Source organism: Ictidomys tridecemlineatus, chromosome 10, assembly GCF_052094955.1.
Source record: "Ictidomys tridecemlineatus isolate mIctTri1 chromosome 10, mIctTri1.hap1, whole genome shotgun sequence".
In the NCBI taxonomy this organism is placed as follows: Eukaryota; Metazoa; Chordata; class Mammalia; order Rodentia; family Sciuridae; genus Ictidomys; species Ictidomys tridecemlineatus.
In genome coordinates, this window is record NC_135486.1 from 100,811,227 (window position 1) to 100,830,541 (window position 19,315).

Genomic DNA, 19,315 nt, shown 5'->3' on the forward strand with positions numbered 1-19,315 from the left:
CAGATGCAGGAAGAGCAAGGAAGGATACCCCTAGAGCTCTGGAGGGAACCTGGCCCTGCCAACATCAAGGTTCCAGACTTTTCAGTTCCAGAACTGTGAGAGAATAAATTTCCATTGATTCAAGTCACCTAGTTTGTGGTACTCTGTTAATGGCAGCAGAGGGAAACAAATATAAGACACTATGAAGAAAAGTGAGATGATGCCAACCAAGGGTTTCTCATTTTGTTTATATAACTGGCCTTACTGTAACTCTGGCTTCTGAAGGGTGCAATTAAGAAATCAGGAATGAACCTTAACCCTCTTTGGTGGGATGAAGAAGGAAGTCCCTGGACTCAGCAATCCTTTGAAGGCTTTTTACCAAAACAAATGTATTAGTATTTTTTTCACTTACATAACTAACTACTGAGACATAATAGAGGAGTGATTGATACTCCCAAGGACAAACTTTCTAACAACCAAGTCAGCAACATTAACCTTGTCACTGGGGGGAGCGGGGATCAAGTCTATACCTTGCTCAACTGGAGACTTGAGATGCTAATACATATGGTTAAGTCAGAGTTTTTATTTGTAAGCTATAAGCAAACACAAAATTTCTCTCTTAACTGTGATTCTCCTGTCCAATCAGACAGGAGATCTGCTTTGGGGACAATGACTAAGTGAGGGGAAACCAACAAAGATTAGGGATTAGGATGAGCCACAGGTGGTTGCTCACCTTGGAAAATCATCCACAAAAAAGCAAAAGTCAGGACATTTAATGCATCAGAATGAAAGGCATGTGTATTTACCAGGGTTGTTGACCACAGCGCACCCTAAGCTGAGGTCCCTATTAGGGCATTTGTGTGGAAAGAGGTGCTGGTACACCCGGGTGAGCAGCTATGTTTCATGCTCTGTCTTCCTGGGTTGCTTCAGGATGGGGTCAGATGCGATGGCGATTGTAGAGATAGGAAGGGTACAGCCCATCATAATGCCACTGCCGCCACTGCTCCACGGCCTCCCGTCTCCTCTCTTCCTGCTCTGGAGAGGAAAGATGAAGTCACATGAGGATGAAGGGGACTCTGACCTGAAAACAAGCAGCCATCAGCCCACATGGCCCACCCTGAGGTGACATGAGTCAAGTGTGCCTATGAGCCCTGGAGACATCCGAGATCAGAGCTTCCGAAGGGACCTGAGAATGTGAGTCCAGCGGCCTCCATTTGTGGATCAGAGCCACACAGCTGGCTGCTGGAGAACTGAGACCAGTGTCTGGCATCTGAACTCTTTGCCTATGTGGGGAAGAGCCTATGCAGTCACTGGCTCAAAGAGATGACAACTGAAGCACTAAAAGTAACAATGTGGTAACACAGAGACCAAGCACTGTGCCTTGAAAAGCTCCTGGATGGAAATTATTGTGGATCTGGAATGACAGAATTATTACAGATTTTCTCCTCTATACCATTCTGTATTTTCTAAGCTTCAAAGATAAATTTCCATTTTTAAAACTAACTGGAAAAAGGATGGATGAACTAAAAGTGGGAAAACTTAGATAACTGGCTCTATGGGGCTCATTAACCTGATCCTTTTCCATATGTTTTAAGTATTTCATAGTAAAAGGCTGAAAAGGGATGAAGAAAGTTTTTAATGAGTTAAGAAAGCTATAATTTTACTTTTGTTTGCTCAGATATGTTTCCAAACAACATCTTTATGTAATTGTAGAATTAGGCTCCTGGTGCCAATTCAAGATGCTACCATTAATTGCATTTAAGGCACTGGCAGATATCATAAGACCTCCAAAATTTGAAAAAGGTGAGTGAGACTCCTCCAAAAGTTAATAAAATTACCACATTTTCCAGAAATTCTATTCCTAGACTTATACTCAAGAGAATTGAAAACAGAGCCTCAGATACTTGTACATATAGGAATGCTCACAGCAACAACATGTACAGTCACTCAAAAGTGGAAACGACCCAAATGTCCACCCACAGGTGAATGGATAAACAAAATGTGTTATTTATGGGGATATATAAACAAATATGTATGTAAATATGCATAAGAGAAATTTTTCAGCTATAAAAAGAAATGAATGGATATATGTCACAACATGGATAAACTTTGAAAACATTGTGCTAAATGAAATAGACCATGCATAATGAGACAAAATACTGTGTCCTCCATTTATATGAAATATCTAGAACAGGAAAATTCATGGATACAAAAAATATAATGGAGGTTACCAAGATTAGGGGGAAGGAAGAATGGACAGTTATTATTTAATGGGTACAGAGTTCCTGTCTGGAATAATAAAACCATTTGGAACTAGTGGTAATAGTTGCACAATAGTATGAATGTACTAAATGTCATGAACCTGTATACTCAGCAATGGTTTAAATGGCAAATTTTCCCTTATCTCTATTTTACCACAAGGTTGTTTGGGGTTTTTTGTTTGTTTGTTTTCGGTACTGGGGATTGAACCCAGGGCATTTAACCACTGAGCCACATCCCCATCCTTTTTTACATTTCCTTTGAGACAGGGCCTTGCTAAATTGCTGAGGCTAGCTTTGAACATGTGATCCTCCTGCCTCAGCCTCTGGAGCCACTGGGATTATAGACATGTGCCACCATGCTAATTGTTTGTTTTGTTTTTGTTTTTGTTTTTAAGAAAAGAATTTGTGAAAAATATTGGGAGGATGGAAATACTGACAGAAGATGATGTCGAGGTTTAAAAATTTTAAATGTCTTCCTTGCCTCTATTGTCTCAAATGTGAACTTCTCCAAAAAGTTTATGAACTTGATTCTGGTGCTAATGAAAGTGGCATTCTCTTTGGCCTTGGGCTAATAGGACAAACTGGTGGTATGGACAAAATGGATGTCCCTCTGCTCCTTAGCACCTGTGAGAGCCATATGCCTGGACTAAGGAGGAAGGGCCCTGTTACCACTGCACATTGAGGCACCATGGTCCTTTCATGGCACCCTGGAGATGGTGCTCCCCTTGAAAAATATTCTTAGGTACTTGGTACCCCAAAGATAGACTGGAACTCCTGGACTAGAACTCATTCATTAGCCTTCAGCCCTTTCAGACATTGCTCAAGCTCAGTGGACCAACTCCTCTTTGAGAGTGTGATTTTGCCATAGAAATTGATTGGCTATCCCTTTTATGAAGTAAATACCTTGAAAAAGGTTGAACATTCAACTGCTATTAATTATTCTTAGAACATGTGGCTTTGTTGGATAAGACAGCTAACTAAAGACAGGGTTATGAAAGGGGAATGTCATGGGCCTCATAGAAGGTCCCAAAAGATGGAGATTTTGAACATGGCCCCAGGCAACCAGGCCATAGCAACAGTTGTTCTGGAAAAGAAAGAAATTTTGAGAAGAGATCCGCCTTTTTCAGACCTTTATCCTCAACTGCTCCTGTTACGTTAGTTAGCCTGTTAGTATGTCACCTTGGGTATTCATGTGTCCTTTCTAAGCCTGTTTTCCAAATTCTAAAATGAAACTCACAAGTCCTGTCTCAGATGAAGCTTGTAGTAGTTAGATGGTTCAGCACAGTACCTGGCAGAACAAGTGTTCTGCACCAACAGCTTCTATAACTTCAGTTCCCAAAGACCTGTGGCCTCTTCTAAAAATGGCCTCTCCATCTCTGTGGATGAAGCCTGAGGACCCTGATCTTAGCATCCTCCAAAAAGACACATCATCCTATAGGTACCTGACCTCCTTCATAATTCATCATGAAAAAGAAAACAGCAAATTATTTCCACCCATGTGCTAGAGATTTGGACCTGAAATTTTTTAAAAAATCACACACAAAAAAATTATGATGAGTAGTATGACTAAAAATCATATTTTTCATTTCTTAAAACTAAGACAGCTCTCCCCAAGCTGTCCACCAAGGTAACAAGCATTGGCCTCTAAGCTAGGACAGCCTGAGTTTTTCACAGTATCTTCCCCAAAAAAGTTTGATTTGGGGGCTGGGGCTGGAGCTCAGTGGTAGTGCACTTGCCTGGCATGTGTGAGGCACTGGGTTCAGCACTGCATATAAATAAATTTTTAAAAAATAAAAGTCTATCAACAACTAAAAAAAAATGTAAAGTTTGATTTGCTAGGATCTGAGCCCAGGATCTGCTTGTTGGGCTCAACCAGATGCCACTTGAAGGGCTATAAGCACAGCCTGTAGCCCTTGGGTCCTGGTGGCTTTTCACTGGAGTCTTTTCACTGGAGGATGCCCTTAAAGGATCATACTTCCTCTGTCTATCAAAGTCAAGGAGTCAGGGTAAAACAAAAGAGCTGGCTCCAACAAAAGTACCCCAAATCGGGGTCCTGTGTTCAAGCTCATATGTACCAGGAGGTACCAAGTGAGCTTGTTCAGGACCATTTTTATCTTGAAGTTTGAGAAATACCAAAAAAGAAAGAAACCAGCACATAATGAGAATCAGGCCTACTGGTTTGATCCTCATTAAATGTTGCTACAGATGTCTGCTGTGGATGACACTAGACAGCAAGGTCAAATCCCACTGGTGGAAGGCATTGGCTTAAAGACATAGTCTTCCTCTATCTCATCCATACCCACTCCCTACTGAAGCCCTGATGCAGCCAGCAAGGCTGGAGGGAAGAAAGGAGCCTTGAGGGCAGGGGCATGGTACATTAATTGCTTGGTTAGAGTCACTTGCCCTCTTGCCTTTTCTACTATTTATCTATTGACAAGAGATGAAAGGTCAAGACTCAGAAAACAGGGCTTAAATGGCAGATGAGCAAGAACCCTTACCATCCTTCTGTTCCTCCACAAAGTTCTCAAATTCATTCCTTTGTTCCTCGTAATATTCTCTCCGTAGCTCATCAGCCCACAACTTCTGCCTGTTTTCCACTGTGGAAGGAAAAGAGGTAGTTGCCCCCAAGAGAGGGACATTGAGGGCTCACATTTAGGGAAACACCAACATTTTACCTGAGAAGCTAAAAGTGGTTTGGGAGGTATTTAGCTTGGGAGACTCCACTGAAATGGTTTATTCCTGGCAGAGGCTTTAAACTGGAAGGACCTGGGAGATGATCCTACCCAGTTACCCCCCACCCCCTGCCACATCCCCTCTCTTTGAACAGTACTAGAGATTGAACCCAGGAGCACTCTACTACTGAGCTCCATCCCCAGCCCCGCCTTTTTTTGTTTTGTTTTATTTTTTGGTTTTTGGTTTTTGAGACAGGGTCTCACTAAGTTGCCCATGCTGTCCTCAAATTTGCCATCTTCCAGCCTCAGCCTCCCAAGTCACTGAGATTACAGATGTGCACATCATGACAGGCAAAATCACCTCATTTTGCAGGTGAAGAGATTGAAGCCCCAAGAGGAAAAAGTGAGTTAGCCCCAGTCATCAAGTTAGTGGTATAATCCAAGTACACCAGGCCACTTAGACATTTGAAATCAGAGATAAACTCCACAAGCCGGGTACGGTGACCCACATCTGTCATCCCAGAGATCCAGAGGCCCAGGCAGTAAGATCACAAGTTCTACACCAGCCTGGATGACTTAGTGAGACCTTGTCTCTGAAAGGAAAGTGACCACAACACTTGAAGCGACCAAGAGATCTTTATTGCAGCAGTACAAAGGAGGAGAAAAAGAGAAAGAAAGAGTAGGGAAAGAGAGAAGAAAGAGGGGAGAGAGCAAAGAGAGAAGAGGAGAGAAGAGAGGGAGAGGGAGAACAAAAACAAGAGAAGAGAGATCAAGAGCAAGAGAAGGAGACAGAGAGAGCAAGAGAGAGGGGCCCGGCAGGAGGGAGGTTTTTATAGCCCAAATCTAATGGGGTCTCTGGATCTGCAAGCTGCCTTGTTGGCATAGGGAGATTGGGTCATACGGTAGTGTCATCTGTCTTCAGGCAGACGAGGTGGGGCAGGGGCTAGATGTGGGGTTGAGTGCATGGGTTATCCTGCAGCTAACATTTGTTCAGCCTGTCCTGCGGACAACTTAGTTCAGCCTGCCCTGCACCTAACGGTCTCAAAATAAAAACTAAAAAGGACTGGTGATACAGCTTAGTGGTAGAGGACTCCTCAGTATTAAAGAAAAAAAAAAGGAAAGAAAAAGAAAGAAAAAAAGGAAAGAGAAGAAAAGAAAATGAAAAATAAATAAACAAACTTCACAAAGGACGTATCCAATTTAAAGTTGATGTCATATTGATTAATACCTTCAAGTCTAGTCAACATTTTTGAGCACCTGTCACACCAGGATATAGACTGAATGCTGGAATTACAAAGGTAAGTAAGAAAGATGCTGTCCTTCACTTAAAATGGCTGTCATCCAGGTGAGGAGAGAGCCCTCAAAGCAAGTTTCAGGGGCTGGGAGTGTTGCTCAGTGCATAGTGCTTTCCAGTGTGCATAAAGCCCTGACTTTAATTCCCAGCACCAAGAAAAAAAAACCCCAACAAGTTTCACTGAGCTTTTGGCTGTGAAATTAAACTCTGTGAGAACTGTGGTCCTCTGGAGAACATGACTTATTGGGAGGACAGTATCTAGAACTCTACCTTCAAGGACTTCTGGCACATTCTTCAACTAGAAAAATCAACAAAGACTTGAGGGTCATGTCTGCTGGAGGAAGAACAGGCCCCTCAGAAACCTCACATTCTCCTGGGGGACTGAGGCGCTCTTGTTGTCCCCACAACTCTGATGTGCAAGAGCAGGTGGGGGAGGTGAGGGAAGCAGAGGAACCAAGGGAGGCCATGGCCCCTGCCTCACCCCACATTCAGGAAATGACAAGTACTCCTATGCACAATGGTAACATCAGAAACCACCTCAAATCCAAGGAGCCTACATTTATCAGTAAATTCTATAAATATGAGTTATTTATGTTGAAATTATACTATTTAACTCAGATTAAAAATCACTATATCTGTAAATTGGTCTTAGAATCCCTTAGGTAAGTCCTCTGTTTCTCCCAGATTCCTGCCTTTTTGCCTATACAGTTGAAGGAAACCTTAGTCTGGCATAAGGGGTTTGTGATCCAATCCATCTTCATACAGCACATATTTCTCAAGAGGGCATCCAGGCTCAGAGAGGTGCATTGACATCTTTGAAGTCACACAGCTACACAGCCTATTGGGGTGGAGCTGAGGCTAGAGCTAGAACACCAGATTCCTTAGTACTTGCCCAGAGTACCCCCTAGTTCCTTGGTTCCTCAAGTTGCATTTTCAGAGGTGCCAAAAACTGGACGTTTACTCCTCCTCCTCCTCCTCCTCCTCCTCCTCCTCCTCCTCCTCCTCCTCCTCCTCCTCCTCCTCTTCCTCCTCCTCTTCCTCCATTTTCTGAGACAGAGTCTCATTGTATTGTCCATGATGATTCCGAACTTCTGGACTCAACCGAGTCTTCCGCCTCAGTCTCATGAGCACTAGGATTATAGTCCTGCACCTCCATTAGGGTGTTAGATGTAGCAACAAAGAAGAACAATTTAACTCTTGATTGTTTGTTTGTTTTTAGGTACTAGGGATTGGCACAATGCTAGGCAGGGGCTCTACCACTGAGCTACATCCCTACCCTTTTTATTTTATTTTGAAACAGGATCTCCCTAAATTGCCCAGGCTGGCCTGGAACTTGTAATCCTCCTGCTTCAGCTTCCAGAGTGGCAGGAATTGCAGGCTATGTCACCAGGCCCAGTTAAGACGGTGTTTCTATGCTAGGTATCACCTTCTGCATTACATGCATTTCTACCAAGAACATACATCCCTCAGATTCTCTTTCACCCTAAAGTAAATTGAGCCTGGATCTCAGAAACTTAAAGAAGTCACTTTTCCATCTCCTTGGATTCCAATACAAATTGCTTCAAAATATCACCTTTCTTATTCCCAACTTAAGGACCACTGGAAGGATTCTCCAGAAGTTTGTTTATTTCTCTATTTATTTTTCATTTTATTTTCTTTCCTTTTTTTTTTTTTTTTTGTACTGAGGAATCCTCTACCACTGAGCTGCATCACCAGTCCTTTTAGTCTTTATTTTGAGAAAGGGTCTCGCTTAATTCATCCAGGCTGGTGTAGAACTTGTGACCTTACTGCCTGGGCCTCTGGATCTCTGTCAGCTCTGCCCATTCATCTATACAAATCGATGAGGTATCCTCAGATGCATTTACGTGCAGTCCTGGGGTTCACCTGACTGTCCTTGTCCTCTCACAACTGCTTGAGGCACTGAGCTCCTGCCTAAGGTCAGGGAATTCAGCCTAATCACAGATCTTATGTTTCTGAGTCAGCTTCAGAGGACAGATATATTGGTCTGTATTAAAGTTGCCTGTTTTCCCCTGGAAATTTGCAGAAAGCTGCTTCTCTGATTTCAGACAAGAATGGCCCAACATCCATCATAGCCTTTCAGTGTTTTTTGATTTTGCCAAATTTAAATCCCAAATTGTGTGAGGTCTAGAGATTTCACTAATCTGACTACACTTATCCAATTAAAAAAAAATTCTCATCTCCAAGCATTTCCACCTCTGATCTTCCTCATCATTTGAAAATAATCCTGTTATTTTCACTGAGAAAGTCACCTCACTGCATATGCTCAGGGATACAAAGAGTTCATTCATCTACACACACAAGGAAAGAATCAAGCAGTCAACTTGGCCAGGACAGCCTGAGCTTAGAGTCTAAGAAGAATCAAGTTTAGAGGTAGGAAACTCAAATGCGTTCAAAGGCGGTAGGTCAAGAACATGAGGGCCCTGCAGTGTGGACCCCAGGCCCCAGGCTCTAAGGGAGACGTGCTCACCAACTGCACTGCAAATAAAGCTTCAAGAAAGCACAGCTGGCTAAACACAGTTTGTTCAGAGGCATATAAGTGGGAATTAGGACCACAGACAGGAAGTGGCTAAGGCCACTTAGCAACAGAGCTGTCACTAAGCCCACATTTCTCAGCACTCCTGTCCCCTGGGATCTTTTCCTGCATGTGATTCTGTTGCTATACTGTGCACCTTGCCAATACTCCAAAACATCCACTAAAGTGCTAGGTGCTTTCTAGACCAGAGAACATTTCCTCCTTTACATTTTTCACTTTCTGAAGAAGGGATGCATCTCATAATTGTTAGATACATTTGATGCATCACTGTTTCTTTTTGGTCCTCACCCTAGCAATGCATTTGCCCCAACATGTGACCCACCATCAAGGAAACATTATAATTTCTACTTCAGAGCTACAGTCATCCTGATGTTCAAGGGCTTTGCTGCAACCCTTAATCCCCTGTGGTGGTAAGAGACCACTCAGCATCCTTACCATTGACCTCATCTCGGGATTTGGGGGACCGCTTGCTGCGCCTCTTGAGGAAATTTGAGGCATCTGATTCCTACATGAAAATCTTCGGTTTCACACCTGAAACCCAAGAGAGGCCTGTCACAACCAGCACTGGGGGCAGGGATGTTGGGGGAGTGGGCTCCACCTGTCCTGCACCCAAGGGTTGTCCCCAGACTCACCTTCCTGGGCTTCTTCTCCCGCTTCCTGAGGGCTGTCCACTGATGCGCTGGTCCCCTCCAGCAGCACTGGAGGACAAGATCACAGAGGAAAGGCTCCAGCATTGGAGGGGAGCCCAGGCCCTGAGCAAGGCCTCAATAGTCCTTCTAGGCTTAGTGGCTTGCCAGGCCTCATGTGGGGTCCTCTGTCCATCACATGCCAGGTATGGGGCCAATCTCCCTAGGAACCCATAAGGCAAACTACAGTGTTTCCTGTTTTTTTTTCTTTCTTTGCTATCTCTCTCTCTCTCTCTCTCTCTCTCTCTCTCTCTCTCTCTCTCTCTCTCTCTCACACACACACACACACACACACACACACACACACACACACACCAAGAATGGCCTCTCTGTGCCAGCTGAGAGCACTTACCTGTGGAAGGTAAGTCTTATCTACTATGTAGATAACACAGTCCCCCTTAACCCTCCCATATACTCACTAGACAGGAGCACCATGGCCGAGAGGCAGGACAGGAGAAGGACCTGTCGCCAAGTCATCTTTGTAGAAGCTGAGTCTCTTTGCAGCTCCTAATGCTGCTGATGCTGACTTTCGCCTGGTCCTCACTCTGAGTCAGGCAGGACAGGCAAGAGGGAAGGAAGAGAGAGGCAGGAGGCCAGGAGGCCACTGGGGGAGGGTGGGAGGGGTCCTGGCTGCAGTTTCCATTGGCTGTTCCTGACTGGAGCACTGGAAATGTTTTTGGCGCCTGGCAAACCTCTACAGAAGCAAAGTTTATAGTCAGGGGCCCTGCATGTGATAGTTTTGAAGTGGCCGGTCCAACATCCCAAAGAGTTGCTATTGAGAAGGCTCAGCCTAAGAGTCAGGACTCCAGAGACCAAGGGCATGTTTCAAAGAACTCCTGGCATCTGCTTCAGGAAGGTTGGGACCCTAGACTCCAAGTCCTGAGCATACGAGAGCAGGGAGGAAGAGGGTAGCACTGGGAAATCCTTATTCAAATGCCAGGCAAGGTGGGACCATGGTGTCCAGAACAGCCATCCAGGTAACACAGAAACATGTGAGTCATTCTGGTAACAACAGACAACTCCCTCCCTTGACACATTGTCCCCAGCTGGTGATTGCTGCCAAGCAAAGCATGGAACCCTAGCCTTGGGAGTCCTAGAGCCCCTTGGAGAAATAGAGGAAGAGAATGGGTCAAGCTTCCCCTGTAGAGAAGGAGGGGTACAGCATTTGAAAAGAACCACTTTTAGGCACACTTCTTCAGAACCACACAAACCACACTCACCACGCCCATGTGGGAAGGAACTTGTCCCTAGAAATGGGATCAATGAGGAAATCAGAGCTCTGTGGGGCATCAGAGCCCAGCCTCTATGGTGGCTTGTTCCTGCCATTGCCATTTATTATGACCTTCATCAGTACTTTGTTACCTGCTGAAGAATTATCCCCTGGGCATTGTGGAGAAAGAAACTTTTTAATGGCGACCATCACTAGACGCAAAACCCAGCCCATGCCCATCGGAGGCTCCCCTTCCATAGACTGTATGTTACCATCCTGCATGAACTTGATCATTGGTCAGGAAATACGTGTTAGTGCCAGAGAAATAATGGAGGCAGAGTAAATAAAATAAACAGGTTGACTTCCAGTGGAGAAAAATGTGGCCAGTGGCAGTGCTGGCTCTATGTGGGCTCCCCTTGGACACTGACTGGACTATACTTAGTCAGTGGGGAAAGGCTGTGGGTGCAACCTGTGCGAGGTCACATCAGCAAGGACTCATCAAACAGATGAATAGATGTCCCTGGGAGGGGGAAGGGCCACAGACAGAATGCTTTTGATGGGATTTCTAGGTGAGAAAATGGGTGTGGGAAACACCTGTGACATTCTTGACATCCTAAATCCACCTGTGCCTTATTTCAGTTACATGCACTTTAACCACATTTATTGAGCACCTCCTTTGCCCAAGATCCCCTAGTCACTGGGGATCAGCTTTAAGTAAACCTGTGTAGTTTCCCCAAAAGTGTTTCTGCTCCCCATTGAACACTGTATTTACCCTGTTCATCAGGCACAAAGGCTTCAGAGAATAATCTCAAGCCCTGTGCAGTCAGGAGACGGTGGCAGGAGATCCAGAATGCACAGATTCAAGGAATGGAGACTGGAAATTTATAGGTAATTAAGCCCAGTTCTGGAAAAATAAGTTTGCATTTCTTATATAACTAAGCTGGTGACCTGAGATTCTCCAGGCTACACTGATCTGTTCTAAGTGATGATCTGACCAGAGCTTGTCTCAATAATCTCTCAGTTCCTTCAGAACTTTCTAGATCATTGGTACTTGACTTTCCATTATCAGGTGTGCTGCAGAGCCGGCCTCCTCGTGACATGATGCCCCCAAGTATAACAAACCATATCACCTGAAAGCAGGGTACTATTCTGATGGCTGGGGGAAGACAAGAAGGATACTGAATCTGACATCAGAAGACAGGTGCCACATAGTAGATTTGTCCAATGACACATCCTTTGAGCTTTCTCTTCATTCTGTTTCATCCATTTCAGTGAATGATCTCACCATCTGTCCACCCAGTTACCCAATTAGAAACTCAGGGACCATCACAATACACACCTCCCAACCCCTCACTGTTCCGAGCTTATTAGTCATCACATCCTTAACTCTTTTTGAATATTCTCTGTCCTCCTTCCCATTCCTGCTGTTTCTGCACTCTACAGACATCATGTCTCTCTTGGACAATTGCAACAGTCTTCTCTAAGACCCAGTCACTTTTCACCTAATTCACACTGAACCCCTCCTGCCTTCCATGTCACTGGGAGGGTATTGTTCCTGGAAAACCCTCCTGTGGTCACTGCTTTAAATCATCCAGTGGTTTTGTGATTGTGTCACATGATAAGCATGCATACAGTGCTCAGAGCCTCTCTGCACCATTCCAAGGACTTTGTGTCCATCAATCTATGTGACAGAGGAGGGTATTAAGGCACAGAGAAGTAAAGTGACTTGCCCAAGGCCCTGCAGCTTCTGTAAGTCCAGAACTGGAATTGAGCCCATGGAGCCTGGCCTCAGGGTCTTGCTTATCACTGTCATCCAGTACTGCTTCACAGGCAGGAAGGATGAACCCCTCACAGTGCCAGGCCCTGCCTGCCTTCAGCCCCTCCACATGCTCCTGTGTTCTGGGGATCCCTAAACTGTCTGTGGGTCCTCAGAAGGGCCTTGCTGCTCTGGGCTTCCATTCTGATAGGGCTTTGGGAACCCTTATCCTTCAAGTTTCATCTGAGCTTTCACCTCCTCTTTGAAATCTTCCTGATCCCACCTGCTTCCCCTTGACTCCCATAGATGAGTATCCTCACGTTTTTTTCACATCATGTAACATATAGATATGTATATGTTTATATACACATTTTTAAGATTTCTTACACAGCATTTTTACACAGCATTTTTAAGATTAATTCACACACCATACAATTCACCCATTAAAAGTATGTAATTCAATGATTTTTAGTATATTCACAAAGTTGTGACTCCACCACAAAAATCATCTTAGGACACTTTCGTTGGCCCCCAAGAGAAGCCTTTGACCCACTAAGAGTCACTCATCATTTTCCCTACCCCAGGGCCTTATGTAGCCTCTCATTTCTGATCTGTCTCTGGATTTTTCTGTTCTAGACCTTTCACCTAAATGAAATTGGTCAATATGTGACATTTTGTGTCTGGCTTCTTTCAACTGGCAGACTGTTTTCAGGGTTTATCCTTGATGCACCATGCATCAGTCCCTCATTCCTTCTTATTGCTGAATATTAATGAATAATATGGATATGCAGGATTTTGTTTATCCATCATCAGTCAATGGTCATTGGTTTGCTTCCATCTTTTGGCTATCATTAATTATGATGCTGTAGACATTTGTGTACAAGAGTTTGCGGAGGCACATGCTTTCATTTCTGCTGGCCAGACACCTGGGTCTTATATTTAATATTTTGAAAAACTCATATCTCAAATGTTTATTTATTTAGCTATCTCCTTCAGTGTTGTGAGATCTCTTTGGAGGCATGTTTTCTCCTTGTCATGATTAATATGGTGTGTGACATTGACTAGATGCTTCCTGCATATTTATTGATCCATTAAAATGGCCTTTCATGAGAGTATCAAAAGGAAACACTTATATGCTCATTTCAATGGGCTATTCATGAAAAGGTACCTGTACTAAGACATGAAATTTCCAAATTTATGTACCACTGGGTTTAAGATCCTTCTCAAGTGGCAGGAATGAATTTTGCAGTGAATTTTTGAAGAATTGCCTTAGAGAGTAGCCAAGATGGCTTCAACATTCACCGCAGTTTAGTTAAATGTTAGACAAGTTTCTTCCTGACTAGGTCCCTGACCTCCTTTTTCTTAGAGGGTTTGCTCTAATACTTGGGATTGTAAATTCTTTCTCTTCCCCTTGAAATAGATGCAGCTACTTCCAGTTGCACAACCCAGGAAATGTCTTTCTTTTTTTTTCTTTTCTTTTCTTTTTCTTTTTTTTTTTTTTCAGGAGGAGGGATGCTGAACATTTTGCATGCTAAGTACACACTGTGCCACTGAGTTATACCCCCAGTCCCTCAGGAAATTCTAAAGGACCTGACAATCATTTTTCTGAAACATGAACATGGAAGGAGCGAGCACCCCTTCCTCCCTGTCTCTGAGGAAGGGTATGTGCTTACTTTTAGAGTCATGAAGACCAATTAGCACCCACAGGTGGACTGAAATTCCTCTTCCTGATCTGTCAACCTCTCCAGTCCTTTGGGTCAATGGAGTTGGTTCAGGCCCTCTCCCCATTGCAATAATCTTGAACAAAGTCTTTACTGACTGTTTTATTAGTCAAATTTTAACTTTGACAATGACATTGACTCAGTACACTATCTGATCCTCCAGGGACATGGGCATCAATCACATTGAGTGGAAATGACCTTTGGGAAGAGGGTGTCCATGCAAATGAGGTCCTTAGATGCCAAGGCCTATCTATAAGTGTTATCCCCACATAAACATATGAAAAGCTATTGTCTGTACTTCATATTAAGAATATATTGTCTACTGGGTTGGAGATGTAGCCTGATGGTAGAGTGTTTACCTACTATGCATGAGGCTCTAGTTTCAATTCCAGGCACCATGGGGGGTGGGGAGATATACTGTGTTCTTTCATTTCCCTTCATTCTCAATGGACCAATTGTGTTTCTCAGAGCCCCCTACTGGGAAGGAGTGAGAAACAAAGGTTGTACTCAAAGGGGAACTCATGACTCTTGGAACCAAGTATCCCCAGAACTCAACCCCGAGGTGCTCCCCCTGCAAGGCAATATAAATGAACACCTTTCCCCTCCTCATGTCTCAAAAGAAACCAAAAAAAAAAAAAACACACTACCTTAGATCAAATGTGAAAGCTTGTTTGCTGTTTAAGAGAGTGACAGTTGGAAATTTTTTAAAAAGTCAACTTCTTTAAGTTCATTCCAAAGCTACTATGTTGACACAGGTGGGTGTGGAAAATGAGAGCTTGTGAGTCAGGACAATATTTCTAAGTCCTTCCTGGCTTCTTTTTTTCTTGGGAAAACCATTTCTCTAAGTGTTAAGTGCTGAGCCAGAGTGTCATAGAGCATCTATAAAGCATTTTCCCCCTTGCACCACAGAAAAATAAGAGGTCTCTAATGAAATGGTGTCTAGAAGCCCCTGGTGGAACTAACTCTGCCAGAAGAGGTTCATTCAGAAGAGAGCAGCACTAACCTCATGTCCTACTCCCAGTGACCAATGCCTTCCTTGAATCTATATGCAAAGTCATAAATCCTTCCCTTCTTTCAATGTCCCCTCTTGCCATAGAAGGAATTCAAGAAACACTTGTCCTCACTATTAGAACCAGGATGTATAAGGTGGTAGCTAGAAAAGTTTGGATAAAGACATAGGCCACTCTACAAAGTACATGGACTATTGTCCTCAGCTCACTCCTAGCTAGTATTTAGCTCTGTTAGGACCATACAAGTTATTACAACATTGGGTATATCAGTCTGTAAACAGCCACTTGCCTGAGCCCTCTCCCAATATCCTCTACTGCTTTCGGCCTCCCCCAGCTTCCACAATCCATTATCTAGAGGGTTGATGCTTGGCCCAGCAGAAACCTTCCAGAACTCTGCCCTTGCCCAAGGCCAGCCTTGATTCTGATTGCTAAATGTCTGTCTTATGCCAGTTCAGTACTTTTACACTTCTCTCTTACTTCAGAGATTTCTTATTACTTATTGATCCCCAGACTTGCCTTATATTTTTTTTCTATTTCTTCTCTTTGTTGTTTCTGTTCTTATTTCCCATATTGTTTATTTACCATATCCTTTGGTCCCATCAAAATCCTTCATTTATCACATAAAAAAATCTTATCAAGGATATTTAAAACATCCTTATTTACAAAAGTGCAAAATTGGAAAAAATCTAAATGAATCAGCAGGAGACGCATTATGATCTACCCATGTAAGAGAAGAGTTCAGTCTCTGCCTCTGAGGTCTGCTTTGCCAACATGGTAGGCTGTGTCCCATCTCAGCTCTATAGCCTAAGTGAGCAAGACCTATTTGCATCCATGATCCTCAACAAGCTCTTTCCTTTTGATCAAATAATCTAGTGAAGTGCTGATTTTCTGAGTTGCCCCAGGCCCTTGGAATGGCACTTTAGTGCCCAAGATTAGTAGTTGACTGCAACCTTAATCTCCACAGTTTGGACAAAGGACATCCTGTGTCCGGGTGGCCTGAAGCTCCTCTCTTGAGGATAACACTTGAAGGTAAGCAGTCCATGATGGATCCAGGGCAAACTCCATTTCCACTACAACCCATTCCTAAGTACAGTCTCTAAAGAAGGTATCCACTGAACTTATGGACCCTTTGCTGTGATCATTAGATCATTTCACTCTTGGGATAAACAGGGGTACATTATCTTTACTCAAGACAGTACAGGAATATGGTTGTCAACACTGACAGCACATTCAAATCTCCCTAGTACTTTAAAAGCACCAATACCTGGGCCCCAACCTCTAAGATTCTCATTCAGTTTGTTAGGGACCTGGATACCAGGATTTTCTGCAAACATGTAAGGGGAATGTAATGAACAGCTAAGGTTAGTAGTTACTGGTATCACTGTATATGCACACACATTTTCACAGGCTCATCTAAAGTTTTATTTAAAATAAATACATACATATATATATGTATTTATTTTAAATAAAACTTTAGATATATATCTCCAAAATATATGTACACATAAACATAAAAATTGTATATACACATATTGTGTGTGTATGTGTAATTACCATATATATGCATATTGGAAAACCACTTACAATAGGGTGGTCTTTATTTACTTCTGCTATTGTTTGGATGTGAAGTGTCCTCCAAAAGCTCCAGTGTTGGTGCAGAAATGTTCAGAGGTGAAGCATTTGAATTGTAAGAGCGGTAACCTCATCAGTCTCTCCTAGTATGAAGGAAATGACTGGGTGGAGACTGTAGGCAGGTGGGGCATGGCTGGGAAGTGAGTCACTGGTGATGTGCCCTGAAAGGGGACATCTTCCCTGTGGCCTTTTCTCAGCTCCTTCTCTGCTTCCTGACCCCACCATGAGCTGAGCAGCTTTACTCTGCTGGGCTCTCTGAAACCAGGAACCCTAAACAAATTTTCCTCCTCTAAATTGTTCTTAATTTTAGTGTTGGTGATGAAAAAGCTAACTAAAACATCTTCCTTCAATATTTTTTAGGGGGTGGGGGAGTTTATTGGAGATTGAACTCAGGAGCACTTTTCTGCTGAGCCACACCCCCAGCCCTGTTTTGTATTTTATTTAAAGACATGGTCTCACTGAGTTGCTTAGTGCCTTACTTTTGCTGAGCCTGGCTTTGAATTTACAGGCATGTACCACCATGCCTGGTTTCTTTCAGTATTTTTATATTAAGTTTTATATAGTGATCATAAAATAATTTTTTAGTCAAGAGGCAGGATGTGGTAGTGCATACTTGTAACTCCAGTAGCTTTGGAGCCTGAGGCCAGAGGATCTTCAGTTCAAAGCCAACCTCAGCAACTTAGCTAGACCTTTCTCAATAACAAACAAAGAAACAAATGGGCTGGGATGTGGCTTAGTGGTTAAGTACCCCTGGGTTCAATCTCCAGTATCCCCCCCAAAAAAGGGGGGTGGGAGACCAGAAGGGCTATTTAGAAGAAATAAACAACAACAACAAAAAACTACAGTGTCAACTAAAATTTAAAATATATTTAAAACAAATAAATAAAATAAAAATAAAATCGTAGCAATCCCTCTAGATCCAGCTCATCTCTCTCTGTGAGCAGCTCCCTGGCCAATCTTCAACACCCTTACGGTCTCTGGTCTCTAAGTTTCTCCCAGCTTGTGAGCATTCCACTGAATCTAGAGCTTCATGGAGGCTGGCTCCACATTGGTATCAGCACCCACCCCCGCCCCCGGCTGGACAGTGCCAGGAGCACATGGTCTGGCCCACCTTTCAGGAGTAGGGCCTCTGTATGGATTTATTATTGATAACCTGAGCCTGAGGTGGCGCCTGGAGAGCTGAGAATTTCTCTGAACAAAGGCGCTCTCTTTCTCTCTGTGTTTCTGGAGATGAAACAGAGCTCCGTTCTAGTCTCATGCTGGACTTTGCAGGGAATGGAAAGGAAAGGATTCATTGGCAAAACCCACAGAAGAACATATAAATGAGGGCTGTGGATGAGATTCGTTGGCCCAGCTGGCTGAGGGCCCGGCCTTCCAGGAATGCTGTGAATGTATGGCTTATATTCTGAGTTCCCCATAGTTCTGGGAGGTTGGGGATGTGTCTAGTGCTGCTTGAGGCAGGTCCAGGGGGGCCAGGAACTGAGTCATCTCAGGAAGCCTGGCCGGAGCTGAGCCATGCTGAAGGAAAACAGACACACAGGCCCAGTCTTGTCATTCTCAGGGTGATGGCTTTGAAGGCAAGCTTGTGCAGAGGCTCTGCCAGGCCAAATCCCAAATGATGGGCCTGGGGAACCAACAGGACTGGAAAATGGCAGGTATGACTCCTGCCAAATGCATCTTACTTGGACAAAGTGTACGTACCTTCTATGTGACTTTCCAGTTGCACCCAGTACCACAAGATGTTCCTCGATGAAAGAATTCCATGGTAAAATATGTTTGGGGAGCACTCATCTCTAGCTCTCTTCCCCACAGTAGCACTTACAGTGTCTGGCAAATTCTGCATTTAGAAAACGTTGTCATTTTGTTCTTTCTCAAACTTCATTGAGCGTGCTCTTTATTATGGATCCCCTATGAAAATCTCCTAGCCTACTTTGGAAAGACCTGGATAGTTCATTTTATGGCAAGAAATCCTAGCTTCAGGATGATCTTTAATTCAATTCAATTTTCAGAAGATATATAACTTAATAATATTATATAATTGGATCCTTAATCTCAAGCAGTCCAACTGGGAAGAGAATATTCAAAGGGAAGAAATTTTTTAAAATGACAAATAATGTGCTGGCCACATCAGGGTCATTGGTACAAAAAAACTGTCCAGGAAAGAGACAGGTGGGAAAATTTCTGAGGAAGCTCAGGTGCAAAGGCTAGATCTGAGTCTCTGAAGGAAGAGCATAATGTGCCTCTGAAGGGAGACTGTGGGGTTTACCCTACACTGGGATATGGGTCTTTTTTTTTTTCCTGGATCAAGGGATGGTTGAACCCAGAGGCACTATACTACTGAGCCACATCCCAAGTCCATTTTATTTGTTCTTTTGAGACAAGGTCTCGGTAAGTTGCTTAAGGCCTCACAAAGTTGCCGAGTTTGGCTTCAAACATGTGATCCCCCTACCTCAGTCTCCCTAGTTGCTGGGATTACAGACATGCCCCAGGGCTCCCAGGAGGTCTTTATTTCTTTTAGAAAGCAAATTATTCAAGAAAAA

The 19,315-nt window shown here is 43.5% G+C and overlaps 1 protein-coding gene across 1 annotated transcript; it reads right to left on the minus strand.

Moving 5' to 3' along the window:
• Positions 1–542: 542 nt before the first annotated feature.
• Positions 543–9,881, minus strand: LOC101955357 (putative cartilage matrix-associated protein). Its single transcript, XM_078024701.1, is given in 5 exon segments — positions 543–1,014; positions 4,739–4,837; positions 9,196–9,291; positions 9,393–9,458; positions 9,866–9,881. Coding segments are annotated over 5 exon segments (375 nt in total). The 3' UTR covers positions 543–916.
• Positions 9,882–19,315: the final 9,434 nt, after the last annotated feature.